General features: G+C 38.8%; 1 protein-coding gene across 11 annotated transcripts in view; it reads right to left on the bottom strand.

Annotated features, from left to right (window-relative positions):
• The window catches only part of LOC126365755 (zinc finger protein 345-like), a 135,800-nt gene that overhangs the window by 5,964 nt on the left and 109,468 nt on the right, over positions 1 to 20,368 (bottom strand). For 9 of the 11 annotated variants that reach the window (XM_050008248.1, XM_050008247.1, XM_050008243.1 and 6 more), the window contains one exon: positions 16,609 to 16,745. In XM_050008248.1, the coding sequence (XP_049864205.1) occupies positions 16,609 to 16,745 (137 nt within the window). Of the gene's footprint in view, positions 1 to 16,608; positions 16,759 to 20,368 lie in introns of those variants that run through there. The other 2 variants (XM_050008251.1, XM_050008252.1) reach the window with 2 other exon arrangements.

Genomic DNA, 20,368 nt, shown 5'->3' with positions numbered 1-20,368 from the left:
TTATTGGCAAGGAGAAGGAGAAAGCAATGACAATACAGGTGGAAAAGGAGACAGAACACACTAGCAAAACATTACAGTTGAGCAATTCAATGATGTGCAAATTACGAAGGAAGGGATTCGATGTTGGGATCAGTGGAACTGAATTATTTGCTCCAAAGCAAAAGCAGCAAAATGAAGACAATAAATACCACTATGCCATGACATGGATAAATGCATAATTTGGCAGCAATTTCTGCAATATTATGAACAAAAGAAAGAAACACCAACTTGGCGAGAAATTCTTGGTTAAGTCATTTAGAACTGAGCTTCAAAGCTAACAACAAAGTTCTAACTAGGAGAGGCTTTGGAGTTAGCAATGGGGTTGGAGAATGGACTGAATGCTGGTGTGGTTTAAAGTGCACAGTATTTCACCTTAAAACCAATCATACTGGTGATTCTTCATTCAAGAGATGTTGGCGACATGAATTTACTTACCAATCATTAAAACGGTCACAGTCTCTATAACAATGGGATAGTGTAGTGTGTAACATCACAAGCTAATATACTTAGCAACATGAATTCACTATAAAATGAATTTTGTTACTCTTCTCTCTTTCTTTACTCTTGCTTTTCTTTTACTTTTGATAACAGCTGATAATTTCCTTCATTATGTTAGTTGCAAAATAAACAGTAAACAGATAAAATGTAATTAATTTACATTTAATATGCAGCAAGTGCACACAAAAAATTTATATAGGGTGGTCCATTGATAGTGACCGGGCCAAATATCTCATGAAATAAGCATCAAATGAAAAAACTACAAAGAATGAAACTCATCTACCTTGAAGGGGGAAACCAGATGGTGCTAAGGTTAGCCCGCTAGATGGCACTGCCATAGGTCAAACGGATATAAACTGCATTTTTTAAAATAGGAACCCCCATTTTTTATTACTTATTCATGTAGTACATAAAGAAATATGAATGTTGAAGTTGGACCACTTTTTTCACTTTGTGGTAGATGGTGCTGTAATAGTCACAAACGTATAAGTATGTGGTATCACGTAACATTCTGCCAGTCTGCTTGGTATTTGCTTTGTGATATATTACCCACGTTAAAATGGACCGTTTACCAACTGTGGAAAAGGTCAATATCCTGTTGATGTATGGCTATTGTGATCAAAATGCCCAACAGGTGTGTTCTATGTATGCTGCTTGGTATCCTGGACGACATCATTCAAGGAAACATGAAGTGTTCAGCCACATGTGAAATGTCAACCACGACCTGCAACAAATGATGATGCCCAAGTAGGTGTTTTAGCTGCTGTCGCGGCTAATCCACACAACAGTAGCAGACAAATTGCGCGAGAATTGGGAATCTCAAAAACGTCAGTGTTGAGAATGCTACATCAACATCGATTGCACTCGTACCATATTTCTACGCACCAGGAATTGCATGGTGACGACTTTGAATGTCATGCACAGTTCTGCCACTGGGCACAAGAGAAATTACAGGACGATGACAAATTTTTTGCATGTGTTCTATTTAGCGACAAAGCATCATTCACCAACATCGGTAACATAAACCAGCATAATATGCACTACTGAACAACAAAAAATCCATGATGGCTGCGAGAAGTGGAACATCAGCAACCTTGGTGGGTTAATGTATGGTGCGGCATTATGGGAGGAAGGATAACTGGCCCCCATTTTATCAATGGCAATCTAAATGGTGCAATGTATGCTGATTTCCTACGTAATGTTCTACCAATGTTATTACAAGATGTTTCACTGCATGACAGAATGGTGAAGTACTTCCAATATGATGGATGTCCAGCACATAGCTCACGTGCGGTTGAAGCGGTACTGAATAGCATATTTCATGACAGGTGGATTGGTCGTCAAAGCACCATACCATGGCCCGCACGTTCACCAGATCTAACGCCCCAGATTTCTTTCTGTGGGAAAAGCTGAAGGATATCTGCTATCGTGATCCACTGACAATGCCTGACAACATGCGTTAGCACATTGTCAATGCATGTGCAAATATAACAGAAGGCGAACTACTCGCTGTTGAGAGAAATATCGTTTCATATATTGTCAAATATATGGTATTTACAGGTAACAGCATGCGTTCTCAGAAATTATAAGTTCATAAAGGTACATGTATCACATTGGAACAACCAAAATAAAATGTTCAAATGTACCTACACCCTGTCTTTTAATTTAAAAAAACCACCTGTTACCAACTGTTTGTCTAAAACTGTGAGCCATATGTTTGTGACTATTACAGCGCCATCTATCACAAAGCGAAAAAGTGGTCTAACTAAAAAATTCATATTTCTTTACGTATTACATGAATATGTTACAAAAAATGGGGGTTCCTATTTAAAAAAACGACTTTGATATCGGTTTGACCTAAGGCAGCGCCATCTAGCGGGCCAACCATAGCGCCATTTGGTTTCCCCCTTCAAGCTAGACAAGTTTCGTTCTTTGTAGTTTTTTCATTTGACGTTTATTTCGTGAGATATTTGGCCTGGTCATGATCAATGGACCACCCTGTATATCACATTATGATTTATAATTTTCAGACTAACTGTTTTCATAACAACACTGGTAACATAAATTGTTCTCATGCCACAAATGTTATATGAAGGACACCTTGACGTCACGGTATATGATTGTCAATAAACTTAATTGGAATTTATGTCATTAATGTTCTGTAATATAGTGTTTAAATTCAGTGGCCTTCTTCCTTACTTTAGATCACCAACAAATTTTTACTCTGATGACAATATCATATGACTGGCATCGAACCTGAAATCTACAGTGTGTCAATAAGGCACTATATACACCATTTATTACGCAGACACTGTTTTAATGGATCGGAGGTAAATTGATCTCAGCCAGTTATTGAGTATGATATCTCCAGTTGAAGACCCATAAGTGTAAACAGCTTTACTGTGACCTACGTGGCACCTTAAGCTTTAGTATCATTCAGTTTGTTTTCTGTTCTAAAATACTCATTCTCAACCTCATCCTATACAGGGGAGAAAAATTGTTCTCTCTACAACATTTTTTTTAATTGCCATAATAAATCATGAATGAACAGGATGTTATGCACACTAATGTATAAAGAGGAGATGCTGTGGAAACGTTGTTTCCAAAAATCTCATTAAATTCTTCACCGATTTATTTCAGATTTTCAAATGATAGAGGTACTCCGCAGAAATGATTACCATTTGAATAATGTCGGCCTACGGCTTCAAGGTCAACACCACCTGCCGATAAAATCTGCCTAAGGCTCTCATTGTTGCTATAAATCAAAGGTAATGGATCAGTGTGACTTGAGCAGACATGCAGGGGCTTAGCAGACATGCAGGGTGCTTTGCAGACGTATGCGCGCACCATGCCCTCAAATCAGTGAGTTATTGGCATTAACAGCATGAAAAAATGTGATGCATTAACCCAGGAAATTGCTGCTCATGTGAGACAAAGTGTTTCGGCAGTGCAACAAGTGTGTGCAGAATCATTCACAGAAGACTGTAGAACATGATGAGATGGGTCAGGTTGCACCACCCAGACCACTGCCTGAGAAGATCAACACCTCATCCAAATGGCATTGCAGGAGAGATCTGCATCCTCCTCAGCTCCGGCACAACAGTGGAACAGTATTACACATTGTACACTATCAGGGGTGACAGTCTGTCACCGTTTATTATGGCATAGAGTATGAGCACATTGTCCACTTTTCCTCCTACCTCCGATGAATGTTAAAAAGCATTCTAGATGGCAATGGTGTACGGAACAATGTCACTGGGGACAGGAATGGCATCAGATGGTGTTTTTGGACAAATCCAGGTTCTGTTTGTTTGAATTTGTTAGAAAATAATGGCCACATTTTGGTTCACTGCAGACGGGGAGTGACATCACAATGACTGCATTCGCATAAGATATACAGCACCAACTCAAGGCCTTATGGTGCAGGATGCTATTGGGTAGAATCACAAACTAGTTAGCAACATCTATGTATCTGTGTATTACACTAGTAATATACAAGAACAATTTTCTAATATTTTTTTCATTATTACTGTACTTACAAGCAGTGACTGGTAGGCTTCTCATAAAGAGAGACATTACTCATGTATATTATGGGTGAGGACTTTCTATTATGACAGTGATTATCAATGATGACACGGATACTGAAACAATGGAGATTGCCCAGCAGAAGATGGCATTGCTGCACTGTACATGTCATGTGGCAATGCCCCTGATGGTGACCTGCCCATAAAACATGCAACACAAACTGTATTCTACTCTATGGTGTGCTTCCTGCAAATCCCATGTTGTGTTACAATGGCCCCAGCCCAAATTTACTACAATTGTAAGCACTTTTAGAAGCACATATATCAGTGCCTTTAACAACCATCTGCCTTACCACAGGAATGAAATGGATTTTGCATTGATAGATTCATTTCACTGCACTACCACCATTATTTATATCTTACAATACTAGTTGCACACTACTAATAAACAACTCTTATAAACTTACAAAATGGCAGACAAGAATCAGAATCTTGTATGGAATGCAAAGTGATAGCAATTAGGAGCTGCAAAAGCAGCAGTTATTAGAACACCAGCAGCTGTTGAAACAACTGATAAAAACAGCAGAAAATGTTAGTGTTGAAATCAATGGCTCCACAACCTGTCTGAAATTTGGATCCCATTATAAACCACAGTACAGTATAATAACTTTTTTATTTTTGTCATACAATGGTATAATAAAAACTGAACTGTCACAGTTACTTCTGGAAACCTTTATTTTTGAACATGCTGATCTCTTAATGTAAAAGCAGCAAAACAATGTAGAACATAGGACTTTCAGTTTTCAGTAGAGTCATTTCTGAAAACTTTTATTCGTCACTGATGGTGTTCCACATCCATTATAGACTGTTGTTTGTTGTGGTCTTTCAGAAAAGACTTCCTAACACTTAAATCTGTATTCGATGTTAACAAATTTCTTTTTTTCAGAAATGCTTTTCTTGCCATTACCAGTCTACATTTTATATCCTCTCCACTTCAGCCATCATCAGTTATTTTGCTGCCCAAAAGCAAAACTCTTTTTCTATTTTAAGTGTCTCATTTCCTAATCTATTTCCCGAAGCATCACATGATTTAATTCAACTACAATCCATTATCCTTGCTTTCCTTTTGTTGTCTTCAAGAGACTGTTCATTCTGTTCAACTTTTCTTGCAAGTCCTTTGTTCCTTTCAAGCCCCTTAACTCTTGTAACAGCTATCTGGTTTCCATACAAGTTGTAAATAGCCTTCCACTCACTGTATTTTACTCGTGTTACTTTCAAGCTACAAAGAGGATATTCCAGTCAACATTGTCAAAAGCTTTCTCTAAGTCTACAAATGCTATAAACATACCAACAGATTTGCTTTTCCTTAACCCATCTTTTTCTACCTTGAGCATAGCCACATTGTTCCCTTATAATAGTTAAGATTATTTTTCAGTTTCAATATTGAGGTCCCCATTCTCGCTTCTAAGACGTTTCTATCAGCACAGAAAGCAACATGATGAACCAAATTTATATGTACAGCAAAGGAAAGAGAAAAGATTACTTGTAACTCAGAATTAGTTAGAAATCAGATAGAGGTATAGTAATGCACATCATATTTTTCACTGGGGCAGGGGATAGGGGAACCATGAAATGGGTCTACAAATGTAAACTTCACGAATGACGAAAATGGAGTACAACATTAAAATATATATATATATACAGTAGAAAATGTTAGTGTTGAAATCAATGGCTCCACAACCTGTCTGAAATTTGGATCCCATTATAAACCACAGTACAGTATAATAACTTTTTTATTTTTGTCATACAATGGTATAATAAAAACTGAACTGTCACAGTTACTTCTGGAAACCTTGACTCTTTGCCTTTAAATATGTCTGCTTGTGTCTGTGTATGTGCGGATGGATATGTGTGTGGGTGTGTGTGTGTGAGTGTACACCTGTCCCTTTTTTTCCCCTAAGGGAAGTCTTTCCGCTCCCGGGATTGGAATGACTCCTTACCCTCTCCCTTAAAACCCACATCCTTTCATTTTTCCCTCTCCTTCCCTCTTTCCTGACGAAGCAACTGCCAGTTGCGAAAGCTCGTAATTCTGTGTGTGTGTTTGTGTGTTTTGTTCATGTGCCTGTCTGCCGGCGCTTTCCCGCTTGGTAAGTCTTTGTTTTTAGTACACCTGTCCCTCCCCTCCCCCAAGGGAAGTCCCTCCGCCCCCGGGACCGGAACGACTCCCCACCCTCTCCCCCAAAACCCACATCCCTTCATTCCTCCCCCCCCCCCCCCCCGACGAAGCAAACGCCAGCCGCGAAAGCTCGCAATTCCGCGCGCGCGCCTGCGTGCCCCGCCCATGCGCCCGTCCGCCGGCGCCCCCCCGCCTGGCAAGTCCTGGAATCTTTGTTTTTAATATATATATATATATATATATATATATATATATATATATATATATATATATATATATATATATATATATATATATATATAAAAAGATTCCTAGACCCACCAAGCGGGAAAGCGCCGGCAGACAGGCACACGAACAAAACACACAAACACACACACAGAGTTACTAGCTTTCTTCAGGAAGGAGAGGGAAAGACGAAAGGATGTGGGCCCCAAGGGAGAGGGTAAGGAGCCACCCCAATCCCGGGAGCGGAAAGACCCCCCCTAGGAAAAAAAAGGACAGGGGCACACCCGCACACACACACACACACACACACACACACACACACACACACACACACACATCCACCCGCACACACACAGACACAAGCTTGTGTCCGTGCATGTGCGGATGGACACATGTGTGTGTGTATGCGAGTGTACACAGACACAAGCTTGTGTCTGTGTATGTGCGGATGGATATATGTGTGTGTGCGTGCGCGCGTATGCGAGTGCACACCCGTCCTCCCCTTCCCCAAGGGTCTGGTCTGCATTAAAGAAATCAGATAATTTGGCTTGTTTTACTTTTCACGCACTATGTATATACACTTCATTTTTCAAACTTATTAATGAATTCAGAGCTTTTTCACTACAACTTTTCACACTGATGTCATGCCTGCACACATCGACTGCACTTAACACTTCACTCAATTTAGGTACTTCAAGATTCAATTTGCCGTCTCTGTCCCCATCACAGTCACTTGCAACTGGTCCACTTTCTTGGTCATCAGCACCAATAATCTCTATCCTGTAGTTCTACACACATAGCAAGATTATCATCCAAAAGTACAAAATCGTCAAAATCTGCACTCTCCAGTAGAGATAGGTCATCACCACCACCACCACCACCATCATCATCATCATCATCAGTGGCAGTCTCTTCCAGTGAGGCACCAGCTTAACAGAAACATTTGTTCATTGTGGAGGATGCTACCAGCTGCCAGGCAGCTGAAATAAATTCAATCGCATGTAATAAGTTAATGGAGCGATTTTAATTTCCTGCATCAGTCAGTGCTATCAAATGTTGAATCAATTTTTTTTCTATAATGCACTTTTAAATTTGCAATGCTGCCAAATTAAGCAGCTGTAGAACACTAGTGCAATTTGGAGGAAAAAATTCCATTCGAACATTTTCCACAACTACTTGACGTGGATGTGCTGCACGTCGATTGATAAGAAGCAGGATATTCTTTTTTCTTTTTCATTATAATGTCCAGTTTTTTAATCACTCTTCTATTAAAATAATACTCATCCAATAATTTTGATTGGATTCATATTCTGCAGGTTTTGTTTTTTACACCTTTGAAACATTTTGGTTCCTTATATTTTCCTATCACAATTGAGGGAAGTTTGTCAGATTCATTTGCATTCGTGACAACAAGGACTGTCATGCTAATTTTACTTTTATTCCCTTGATAATATTTTACTGGGAAAAAAAAACTATAGACTGGTCTAATCAAAGTTGTACATGTTCTGAGGATGATAATCTCTTAAGATATCTGGCAGAATCGCATCAATTCAGTGTTGCACTGTGACACCATCCACAGCTATCAGTTCACTGGAAACTGTTCTCCCTGTGATTCTGTGTTGATCTGTAAACCCATGTAATCATCCTGATGAAGCCTTGAAATCAGCAACGTTGTTCACACTGCTAGCTAAATCTATTACCTATGCTTTCAGCATGTTGCTACTGATTGGTAGATCTACAGCCTATTTTTACTGGAACCATGTAAAAAGTGCCTTTTCCTAATCTACATACTGTACCTCCATTTTCATTGATGGTTGCATTTTGTTGATTTTTGCACCTAATTTTAAAAACATGTTCAAAATACTGTTTCTTTTGCTGATAACTGTACATTGAGTGATATATGCAATTCATAAGTCTGAAGCAATTTCAGATTTTGTTTTGTGTGGATCAGCATCCACATCTTGTATGGATTTTACTTTCTGATCTAGTGTGTAACATTGCCATTTTCTGCTCTTCATGACTGATCAAAAGTGGCAGCTTTTAACTTCTCAATTGTTACCACAAAAGAAATTCTCATATTGAAAACAACAGTGACAGGAGTGTCTTTGTTCCCATTCCACCCACTCTGGTTAATTGTGTCTTTGTTCCTTGTCTTTGTGGCACTGTCCACTTGCTGTTCTTGCAAATGTCAACCAAGTTAAGTGAAAAGGCTTCTTTTCAAACAACAATGCTCATGTAATTATGCAAAATTCAATTTACTTCATTGGAAGTTTTTATGAGTAACAGTGAATTACATAAAAAAAGCATTACATATATATATAAAGTTTAATTAACACTTTTTAAATTATATTTTGCTGGGACCAACAAAACTTTAAATGTAAGTAAGAATTACACAGAACAGAATTATGTATAAAACAGGTTAAACTGTATCACTAATTTTACTGAAACTTGATACAAGATCTCTGACAATTAAGCAAATTTGTCTGTTGTAAGTATGAAGAATTGTATACACATGAATTAATCTGCAATTGAGTACTCCACCTTCCTATATTTAAGGAGATAAAAAAGAGGAATTATAATTATATGAATAATCCTTAAGATGTATCAAATTTCTATCTAAATACACCTGCAAAAACAAATGAAACATTGAGTCTGTTTTGGCAAGCTACTTGTAACAAACATGGTGGTAAAATATGTGTGTCAAAGCAAAACCCAAGTTCAAGTTCCAACTCCTGACTCCTTACATGCGAACAGGGGTACAGTGACAATAAAATATTTCCAGGCTCTCAAGCCAGGGATGTAAAATATTTATCCATTTACACATTTTGGAATAGAAATCACATTTCACAATGATACAAACTTTAGCAATAAACAGAGGCATATTCAATTATAAGCTACAGATTCATTCAGCATCCAAAAGATTCTAATCATGAGTTAACTCATAACTGACACACAGTCAAAAGCATATGTCAGGATTATGGCACATTATTTGCACTGGAGTTTGGTTCTGCATCAAAGTTTAAAGCTATCACCACCCAATCTATTTCTACTACAAATTTCTTTTAACATGATTCATAATGTTTGTGATCAGAGAAAACTGCAAGAAAGAACTTGATTAGCTAAATAGCATGGGGGCCACCAAAGCCAGTGAATGGGCCATACTTACTGACAGATATAGCCAAACCAACAGTTCCTTGTGCAGCTATAATGATGTCAAAAAAGTAAAAGAAATGTGTACTCCACTAGTGATACATATTCCAAACTCCACCAATGCCGGTCCCAAGCCCAGGACCCCATCTCACAAGTCATGGGGAAGGAGGAGGGGGAGGAGTAACAACCTGGTAAAAAAACCTGGGTCCAACTGGCACCGGATGGTAGCACCCAGTAAGGGCCCCTACATAGGGTTACAGGTGAAACCTGGCCAACTGTCTCAAAGGCTGAAGAGGAATGTCACTTCCCAAGAGCAGAGAGATTGGAAGAGCCACTGAAACATATCAGGTAGCGGCTGTACTCCATGTTAGGGGCAGCTACCAAAGGCATCTGTCCCCCCATGTCAGGGGCGGCCTGAACTCATCTTCTGGGGCTAACAACTTCAGTCGTATAACTGGACAGACACGAGCTATCGCAACAAAAAATATTTTAAGCTCATGTAATGGATTGCACTATGGAACCAAGATTACCCCAAGGGGGACAATCCACCATTGACCAAGGTTGACGCATTCGAATTCTGGAGGACCTGCCACAAAATGCATAAGGGAAGAGTCGGAGCTCACAAAAACCTCAAAGAAGATTAAAACTAAAAAGACTTTCAGAATTGGAACCATAAATGTACAGATAATGATTAAGACTGGTAAACTTAAACAGGTAACAGATGAGATGAGACAGCGAAGCATTGGAATATCAGCGATGTAAGAAACAAGATACACTGACGAAGGTACAGTGGAGTCAGAAGGCTTCATAATACTGAAAGGGAAACCAGGTGTTAGAGTGGGAAAGGAAAGACATGCACCTAGATGCCTTGGTACAGGGTTCATAGTAGAGAAGAGATATGAGGCTGGCGTGACTGAAATGAAGAGCAGGTCAGAAAGGATATCAACACTGACATTTCAAGCAGTGAACAAAAATTATACAGTAGTAACTGGACATGCACCTACATATGACAAGAACAGGAAAGACAAGAAAGTTGCACACCGTTTCTGGGAGGAGCTAGATCATACACTGAAAAACATTCCATATAGACATGTAAAGATACTCGTAGGAGATTATAATGCACAGATTAGAAGAGAGAAGCAACATAAAGGAGTAGTGGGCGAGTACCCTGCACACCAGTGGACAAACAAAAATGGAGAAAGACTAATTGAACTGTGTCGAGAACACAAAATGTAATTGATGACAACACACTTCAGGGCCAATCTGAGTAAGAAAAAAGACATGGGGAAACCCATGCATGCACCTTGGGGAATTCCAAATTGGCTACATAGCAATCAGCTGGACAAACATTAAAGATATCACAAACACAAAAGTCAGGAAGAACACAAGAACAGAATCGGATCATTATCTTACAGAATATAAATGTCTCTGGATTCCAAACAGGGACAGACTGCCACAGATGAACAGAAGAACTGAAAACATAAAGGCAAACAAAGATAAATTAAGACAGAATAGATTCAGATATGAGGAAGGAATTGAATCATTCAATGAATGGGATGACATGAAGCAAAATATGGCAAAACAGGCTGAACTATGGGAAAAGGAAAAAAAAGAGATGGAAGCACTGGTGGTGGAACAAGGAATGTGAGGAAACAGTAGAGACTCACAGGAAAGCTTGGACAGACTGGAGCAGCAAGAAGGTCCCGAAAAAATGGTAAGTTTTCTTAGGAGCATGAAAGGAGGCAACCCGAACAATAAGATGGAACAGAAGGCAGAAGATGAAGCAGGAACTGGACGAGATTGAGACCAACTTCAGGAAAAACAACAGCAGACACTTTTTCGGGAAATTAAAAGAGCATCTGATTGGATACAAGGGTAGAGAACTGTTTATTTCTGCAGAGTACTTTCACAACCTGCTGAACTGTGAACCAACTGAAGACGAGCTAGAAATGAGGACTGACAAGGAAGAGAGAGAGCCATGCCATCCAACCACGGATGAAGTCACACATGCCATAAGCGACCTACAGAATAATAAGGCAACTGGAGAAGATGGTATAGCAGCCGAGATGAGAATTTGGGGAGTCAACAATAGACAACATGACCAACATACTCCACCAGATCTGGAGAACAAAGAAGTTACCAGAAGGATGGAAGAATGCAATTGTAGTACCAATACATAAAAAGGGGGCCAAGAGAGATGCAAACGACAGAAGAATATTGCTACTAGAGGTCGGATACAAGGTGCTGTTAAAACTATTGGTCTAGAGAGTTGAACAGGTAGAAAGTACAGATGGCGACTGGCAAGCAGGAAGGAAAGAGGATGTATAGAACAGTTATTTCTCCTGAAGCAACTGATAGAACATACGGCCTTAAAAGACAAAAAAGACAATAGTAACCTTCATGAACTTCATGAAGGCATATGACTCCACTGACAGACAGACTCTTGCTTGGATCCTGAACAACACAGGACTTGATGCAACTACACAAGAACTCATAAAAGAAATTCTGACAGACACAAAAGCAAGGGTGAGATTCAGAGGAGCTCTGTCAGAAGAATTTGAGATCAAGATTGGTGTTAAACAAGGAGATGGATTGTCACCATTGTTGTTCAGTATAGTACTGGACAAAGCGATCAGGCAGTGGAGAGCGATAAACGAGGAAACAGGAATACCAAAGACCCATGTGGGAGACAAAAAGGACAACAGGGCTCAAGTGGACTGCCTAGCCCTTGCAGACGACATAGCAATAGTAAGTGAGATGGAAGAAGATGCAAAGACACAACTCGATAACTTAAGTAAGGTAGCCAGGAAGGTGGGACTGAGGATCGCCTATAACAAGACAAAGACATTAAATACCAATGCAGACTGGGAAACACCGGAAGGCACTGTGCAAATGGTGGACAAATTTAAATACCTGGGAGAATTTATAACAGGAAGGAACAGGAGCAAGGAGGGAATAACAGAGAGGATAAAGAAGATGAGGTCAGCCTTCTGTATGACAAGAGAGATATACAATAAAAAGAATATATCCACAGAGACAAAGATAAACCACTACAAGGCAATGGTAAGGAATGCAGTATTATACGCTGCTGAGACGATTACACTAGGAAGAAATGTGGCAGAACAACTAGAGAAAGAAGAGAGAAAAATACTGAGAAAAATACTATGTCCCAAAAGAGGTGGAGACAGATGGATGCGAAGACCAAGGGAAGAACTGTACCGGAACACGAGAACAATATCCAGGGAAAAGACTCAAGGTTTGCTGGGCATGTAATTAGGATGAGTATGGACAGAATGATCAGAGTGTGGGACACAATTGAAGAAATGTTTGATGAAATAAAAGAAATTATCCAGATAGTGAAGGGAGACGAAAATTTAATAGTCATGGGTGACTGGAATTCGGTAGTAGGAAAAGGGAGAGAAGGAAACGTATTGGTGAATATGGATTGGGGATAAGAAATGAAAGAGGAAGCCACCTGGTAGAATTTTGCACACAGCACAACTTAATCATAGCTAACACTTGGTTCAAGAATCATAAAAGAAGGTTGTATACATGGAAGAACCCTGGAGATACTGATAGATTTCAGATAGATTATATAATGGTAAGACAGAGATTTAGGAATAAGGTTTTAAACTGCAAGACATTTCCAGGGTCAGATGTGGACTCTGACCACAATCTATTGGTTATGAACTGTGAATTAAAACTGAAGAAACTGCAAAAAGGTGGGAATTTAAGGAGATGAGACCTGGATAAACTGAAAGAACCAAAGGTTGTACAGGGTTTCAGGGACAGCGTAAGAGAAAAAATGGCAGGAATGGGGGAAAGAAATACAGTAGAAGAAGAATGGGTAGCTTTGACGGATAAAGTAGTGAAGGCAGCAGAGGATCAAGTAGGTAAAAAGACGAGGGCTAGTAGAAATCTTTGGGTAACAGAAAAAATATTGAATTTAATTGATGAAAGGAGAAAATATAAAAATGCAGTAAATGAAGCAGGCAAAAAGGAATACCAACGTCTCAAAAATGAGATTGACAAGAAGTGCAAAATGGCTAAGCAGGGATGGCTAGAGGATAAACGTAAGGATGTAGAGGCTTATCTCACTAGGGGGAAGATAGATACAGCCTACAGGAAAATTAGAGACCTTTGGAGAAAGGAGAGCCACTTGTATGAATATCAAGAGCTCAGATGGAAACCCAGATCTAAGCAAAGAAGGGAAGGCAGAAAGATGGAAGGAGCATATAGAGGGTCTATACAGGGGCAATGTACTTGAGGACAATATTATGGAAATGGAAGAGGACGTAGATGAAGATGAAATGGGAGATATGATACTGCGTGAAGAGTTCGACAGAGCACTGAAAGACCTAACTCAAAACAAAGCCCCGGGAGTAGACAACATTCCATTGGAACTACGGACAGCCTTGGGAAAGCAAGTCCTAACAAAACTCTACCATCTGGTGAGCAAGATGTATGAGACAGGTGAAATACCCTCAGACTTCAAGAAGAATATAATAATTCCAATGCCAAAGAAAGCAGGTGTTGACAGATGTGAAAATTACCAAACGAATGGAAAGACTAGTAGAAGCCGACCTTGGGGAAGATCAGTTTGGATTCCATAGAAATATTGGAACACGTGAGGCAATACTGACCCTACGACTTATCTTGGAAGCTAAACTAAGGAAAGGCAAACCTACGTTTCTAGCATTTGTAGACTTAGAGAAAGCTTTTGACAATGTTGACTGGAATACTCTCTTTCAGATTCTGAAGGTGGCAGGGGTAAAATATAGGGAGCGAAAGGCTATTTACAATTTGTATAGAAACCAAATGGCAGTTATAAGAGTTGAGGGGCATGAAAGGGAAGCAGTGGTTGGGAAGGGAGTGAGACAGAGTTGTAGCCTCTCCCCGATGTTATTCGATCTGTATATTGAGCGCAGTTTTGTCAGGGGCTGGCTCTTCCAAGGCCATCAGTAGTTCTAATGGAATGTTGTCTACCACTGGGGCCTTGTTTTGAGTTAGGTCTTTCAGTGCTCTGTCAAACTCTTCACGCAGTATCATATCTCCCATTTCATCTTCATCTACATCCTCTTCCATTTCCATAATATTGTCCCCAAGAACCTCGCCCTTGTATAGACCATCTATATACTTCTTCCACCTTTCTGCTTTCCCTTCTTTACTTAGAACTGGGTTTCCATATGAGCTCTTGATATTAATGCAAGTCTTTCTCTGTTCTCCAAAGGTCTCTTTAATTTTCCTGTAGGCAGTATCTATCTTACCCCTAGTGATATGCACCTCTACATCCTTACATTTGTCCACCAGCCATCCCTGTTTAGCCATTTTGCACTTCCTGTCAATCTCATTTTTGAAACATTTGAATTCCTTTTTGTCTGCTTCATTTACTGCATTTTTCTATTTTCTCCTTTCATCAATTAAATTCAGTTTCTCTTCTGTTACCCAAGAATTTCTATTAGTCCTAATCTTTTTACCTACTTGATCCTCTGTTGCCTTCACTATTTCATCTCTCAAAGCTACCCATTCAGCTTCTACTGTATTCCTTTCCCCCATTCTTGTCAATCATTCCCTAATGGGAACCTCTGGTTCTGTGAGTTTATCCACGTCCCAGCTCCTTAAATTCCCACCTTTTTTCAGTGTCTTCAGTTTTAATCTACATTTCATAACCAATAGATTGTGGTCAGAGTCCACATCTGCCCCTGGAAATGTCTTAAAATTTAAAACCTGGGTTCCTAAATCTCTCTCTTACCATTATATAATCTATCTGAAACCTTCCAGTATCTCCAGGCTTCTTCCATGTATACAATCTTTGTTCATGATTCTTGAACCAAGTGTTAGCTATGATTAAGTTATGCTCTGTGCAAAATTCTACCAGGCAGCTTCCTCTTTCATTCCTTACCACCACTCCATATTCAGCTCCTATTCACCTACTATGTTTCCTTCTCTTCCTTTTCCTACTATCAAATTCCAGTCACCCATGACGATTAAATTTTCATCTCCCTTCACTCTATGGATAATTTCTTTTATCTCACCATACTTTTCATCAATCTCTTCATCATCTGCAGAGCTAGTTGGCATATAAACTTGTACTACAGTGGTAGGTGTGGGCTTCGTATCTATCTTGGCCACAATAATGCATTCACTATGCTGTTTGTAGTAACTTACCTGCATTCCTATTTTAGTATTCATTATTAAACCTGCTCCTGCATTACCCCTATTTCATTTTGTATTTATAACCCTGTATTCACCTGACCAGAAGTCTTGTTGCTCCTGCCACCGTACTTCACTAATTCGCACTATATCTAACCTTAACCTATCCATATCTCTTTTTAACCTACCTGCCTGATTAAGGGATCTGACAATTCCACACTCCGACCTGTAGAATGCCAGTTTTCTTTCTCCTGATAACAACGTCCTCCTGAGTAGTCCCCGTCCAGAGATCAGAATGGGGGACTATTTTACCTCAGGAATATTATACCCACGAGGATGCCATCATAATTTAACCATACAGTAAAGCTGCATGCCCTCAGGAAAAATTACGGCTGTAGTTTCCCCTTGCTTTCAGCCATTTGCAGTTCCAGTACAGCAAGGCCATTTTGGTTAGTGTAAGAAGGCCAGATCATTCGTCCAGACTGTTGCCCCTGCAACTACTGATAAGGCTGCTGCCCCTCTTCAGGAGCCGCACGTTTGTCTGGTCTCTCAACAGATACCCCTCCCTTGTGGTTGCACCTATGCTACAGCTATCTGTATCACTGAGGCATACAAGCCTCCCCACCAAAGGCTGGATCCATGGTTCATGGGGCAGGGGGATATTAATTAACAATGACAAAAAAGGTTATGTGGACATTAAAAAATAAGGCCATAAAACAAACATTTAAAATAACAGATTCAACTAACCACAATAAAATGCATGCACCTTATGTATACAATTACAATTAAGAGCTTTGGATATATGCTATTCACAAGTTGCTAAAGTGAAACAATTAATTTTACCTGAAATGCATTAGTTTCATCATTGTTATTAACTTCCCTTCTGCTTCCACACATGTTTCAGCAAAATCATCAAACATGTTGACTTTATTGACACAATCCATGCACAGTTGTTTTGGAAGTGGATCTGTGATCTTAACCTGAAACAGTTTTCTATGAGAACAGTTTTAGTAATTCCATCAAAATAATTTTTTATTTTCTCTCATATTTGTTTACGAATCTTATAATATTCCTTTTTTACTGGTTAATGAAATACAAATTATATGGTACACTAATTAGGGCCAAGGCATCAAATAACCTGTCTGAGAAGCACATGCATTTTAGCTGTCATACAATTAAGAATGTCCTCATTCCTGCTGAAGAAACAATTATCTATGAGTACTCTTGTTGCTGGTACAGCAAAAGCACATGCGTTCAGTGTAATACTTATGGAATAACAATAAAAATATGAGGTATTGTACACTTCTCCAGAAGTACCACAAACTTAGTCTAAATGACTGCTAATATGATAATTTAGTGATCCTGTCACAATGAAATCACAACATGTGATTTTCAGGTATCAACCATTAAGGTACTACATTATGAAAAGATAATCATGTGAAACAACAAAAAATGAAATAATTTCCATAACCATTTGAAGATGAATACAAACACCACAAGATATATTACAAATACACATCATTACTACAACAAATAATTTAAAAAAGAAAACTCTATAAAATGTGTACCGGCACAGGATTCAACTACAAACGTTAGATTACGTCATCCTAACAGCTAGCTGAAGGCCAGAGGATATCCAGTCTAGCATGCTACACACACTTCTAAACATAAAATATGCTTAAAAATGTATCTGCTTCATCAATATTCATCTTCATACATATTTAGTGTGCAACAGCAGTGAAGGTATACACAGCTAATGTTTCGTTTATATCTTGCAGTGGTCTTTTTAAGATTGTTAATGGTGGACAAATACTTGGGCTAAAGAAAATCACTGTGTTGAGTAATTATTTATAAGACATACAGCTTCAAGATAAAATATTTAGTGGTGGTTAGGCAAAAGAAAAGTAATTATGAAGTCTAGGCATATAATTCTGAGTAACACTGATTACTGAAACCTCACCATATACAATATAGCCTCCCTGTCATCTCCTCATAGATTTTAGGAGATAAGTTTTCAACTCATTAACTGAAGATACCCAACACTACCTTCAATTAGCACTTAAGAAATGACTCCTACAAAAATTTCAGTTCTTTCTATGAATCACACATTCCGTTCCACGAGAGAGAGAGAGAGAGAGAGACCATTTCATACAGCCCACAGAGTCATCACTGTTTTGATCACAATAAATGGAACTAAACTACCATGGAGCACAGATGCATTGGTGGCCCTGCAGTCAGTTTTCTGAACAGACTGGAGTTAGTGTAAGGAGCATAGCAGCACCTTCATGGTCCACAAATCATCAGTGGCCTTTGTGTGTGTGCGGTGATGAAGAGCAAGACTATCTTTTAGAACGTAAGTTATCAGTAGCAAATTGTGTGTAAATCAAAGAATATTGTATAATAGGGACCAATCAAATAAGGCAGTGCTGCTCTTAAGAAACCAACCTAATATTCAAGAGGTGGGTACGGTCTGTCCAGCCATCTTAATCTGGGTTTTCTGTGGCTTTCGTAAATCACTTCAGGCAAATTCCAGGGTGGTTCCTTCATGAAAATCATGGTTAACCATCTATCCTACGTATCTATTCTATGTATCTCTTATATTTTGAGCTATTGATTTTTATTGTATTACCATGACAATTCCTGTATCACTATGAGATAATTATTATATGAATAAAAATATATATTATATGTGGTGTCTGTTCTGTCAGACATATCCAAAAGAACAGACACATTTTGAACCTGCAGTCACTATGAATGAAGACACAAAGGAATTAAAGATATTAGCTGCCAATGGACACTGACTGATAACAATAAGGCAAGCTGAAAATTTGTGACTGATCAGGATTCCAAGCCAGGTTGCCTGTTTACTAGTGAGACACACTGACCACTACACCATCCGGGCACAGTAAAATAATAAATAATTTTTTTGTGTTATTTGTACAACAAAATGGATCTCAAAACTCTCAGTCTGAAACCTGAACTTATAATATCAACTAGTACATCCCTGATGCTGTAAAGAATCAAACTCCCATCTATAAAACAGGTTCAAACATCTGATTACCTTACAAATGAGTTTATACATTAATTATTTGACATTAAGTGGGAAAAAAGTTTAAAAAAGGTTTGAAATTATGTGCAAAGTTTTTTGGAAGCTGCTGGTGCTCTCATTATAAAACATTGTGTGAATGTAGTCTGGGTACTTTGTGGCCCATTTTAAGCAACAGCCAGTATTTTGCACATCTCAATGTTTATGACGTCTTATCTCCTGAACTATGTGTCATCAAATAATATAAGTTTGCACGAACATTCAGTGATATATGTAGGTACTATCTGCAAAGAGTGTTGTGAATAAAACCAGTTTTAAAGAAATAATGAATCAAAACACACATCTGAGGCTGCAATTTTACTGGATGCCATTCTTAGCAGAAGCTAGTTTTACATGCATCTAAATGTCTACGACATATATCTCCTGAATTATGTGTCAGACAATGATAAAGTTTTGCAAGTACATTCAGCGGTATATGTGGATCATCATCATCAGTTTTCTGCAAGTCCTTTGCCTCTCCATTTTATGAGATCCATTGCTTTCTTCATAAGGCTGCTGTATGTTGTGCTGTCCATCACGTCATCCAGTATCTGAAATCTCTTCCTTCACCACCTCCTTTTCCCTTCTACATAACCTTCTCAAACTGTTTTTATCAGTCTGTCATTCATTCTTAATATATGCCCAATCCAATTTCTTTTTCTTCTTTTTATTGCATCTAGTAACTGTCTTTTCTCTCCCACTCTTCTCAGTACCTCTTAATTTGTTACTCTGCCCATCCAACTTATTCTTTCCATCCTCCGCCATGTCCACACCTCAAAAGCCTCTAGCCTTTCTCAGTCTTTCTTTCTCAAAGTCCATGTTTCAGCGCCATACAGAAGAACACTCCATAAAAGACATTTTAGGAGTCTCTTCCTGAGTTCTCTGTCCAGCCTGCTACAGAAAATTCTCCTTTTTTTATAAAATGGCTCTTTTGCCATTGCTAGCCTTGTTTTAATTTCTGTGGTGCACTTCTAATTGATGTCTAGCCTGCTTCCAAGATACTTAAAATTTTGCACCTGTTATAATATTTCTCCATTTACTACAATTTTTAGTTCTTTATTTCCTAGTGCCAATACTTTTGTTTTCTTCCTGGTAATTTTCATTCTATAATTTTTTCCGTTAGCTTCAATGGTGTCCACTAAATCCTGTAATTCTTTTTCCCCTGTGGCTAGAAGGACCATGTCATCAGCAAACCTCAAACACCCTATTCTTCTTCCTTCGATTTCTACTCCTTTGTCATCTAATGAGCATTGGTCAATCTTATTTTCCAAGTAGAGGTTGAAAAGGTTAGGTGATAGACAGCATCCTTGTCTTACTCCTTTTCCTACTCTGATCCAGTTTGTACTTTCTCCTCTCAGTTTAACTGAGGCTTTTTGATTAAGATATAATGAGTTTACGAGTCTTCTGGTTTTCCAGTCCACTCTCTTTTTCCCTCATTATAGTCGCCAGCTTGTCCCGAACCACATTGTCAAATGTGATGAAACACATATATAGGTCTCTTCCTTTTTTAATAAACCT

Source organism: Schistocerca gregaria, chromosome 4 (assembly GCF_023897955.1).
Source record: "Schistocerca gregaria isolate iqSchGreg1 chromosome 4, iqSchGreg1.2, whole genome shotgun sequence".
NCBI lineage: Eukaryota > Metazoa > Arthropoda > Insecta > Orthoptera > Acrididae > Schistocerca > Schistocerca gregaria.
This window is presented reverse-complemented; position numbering and strand designations above follow the sequence as displayed.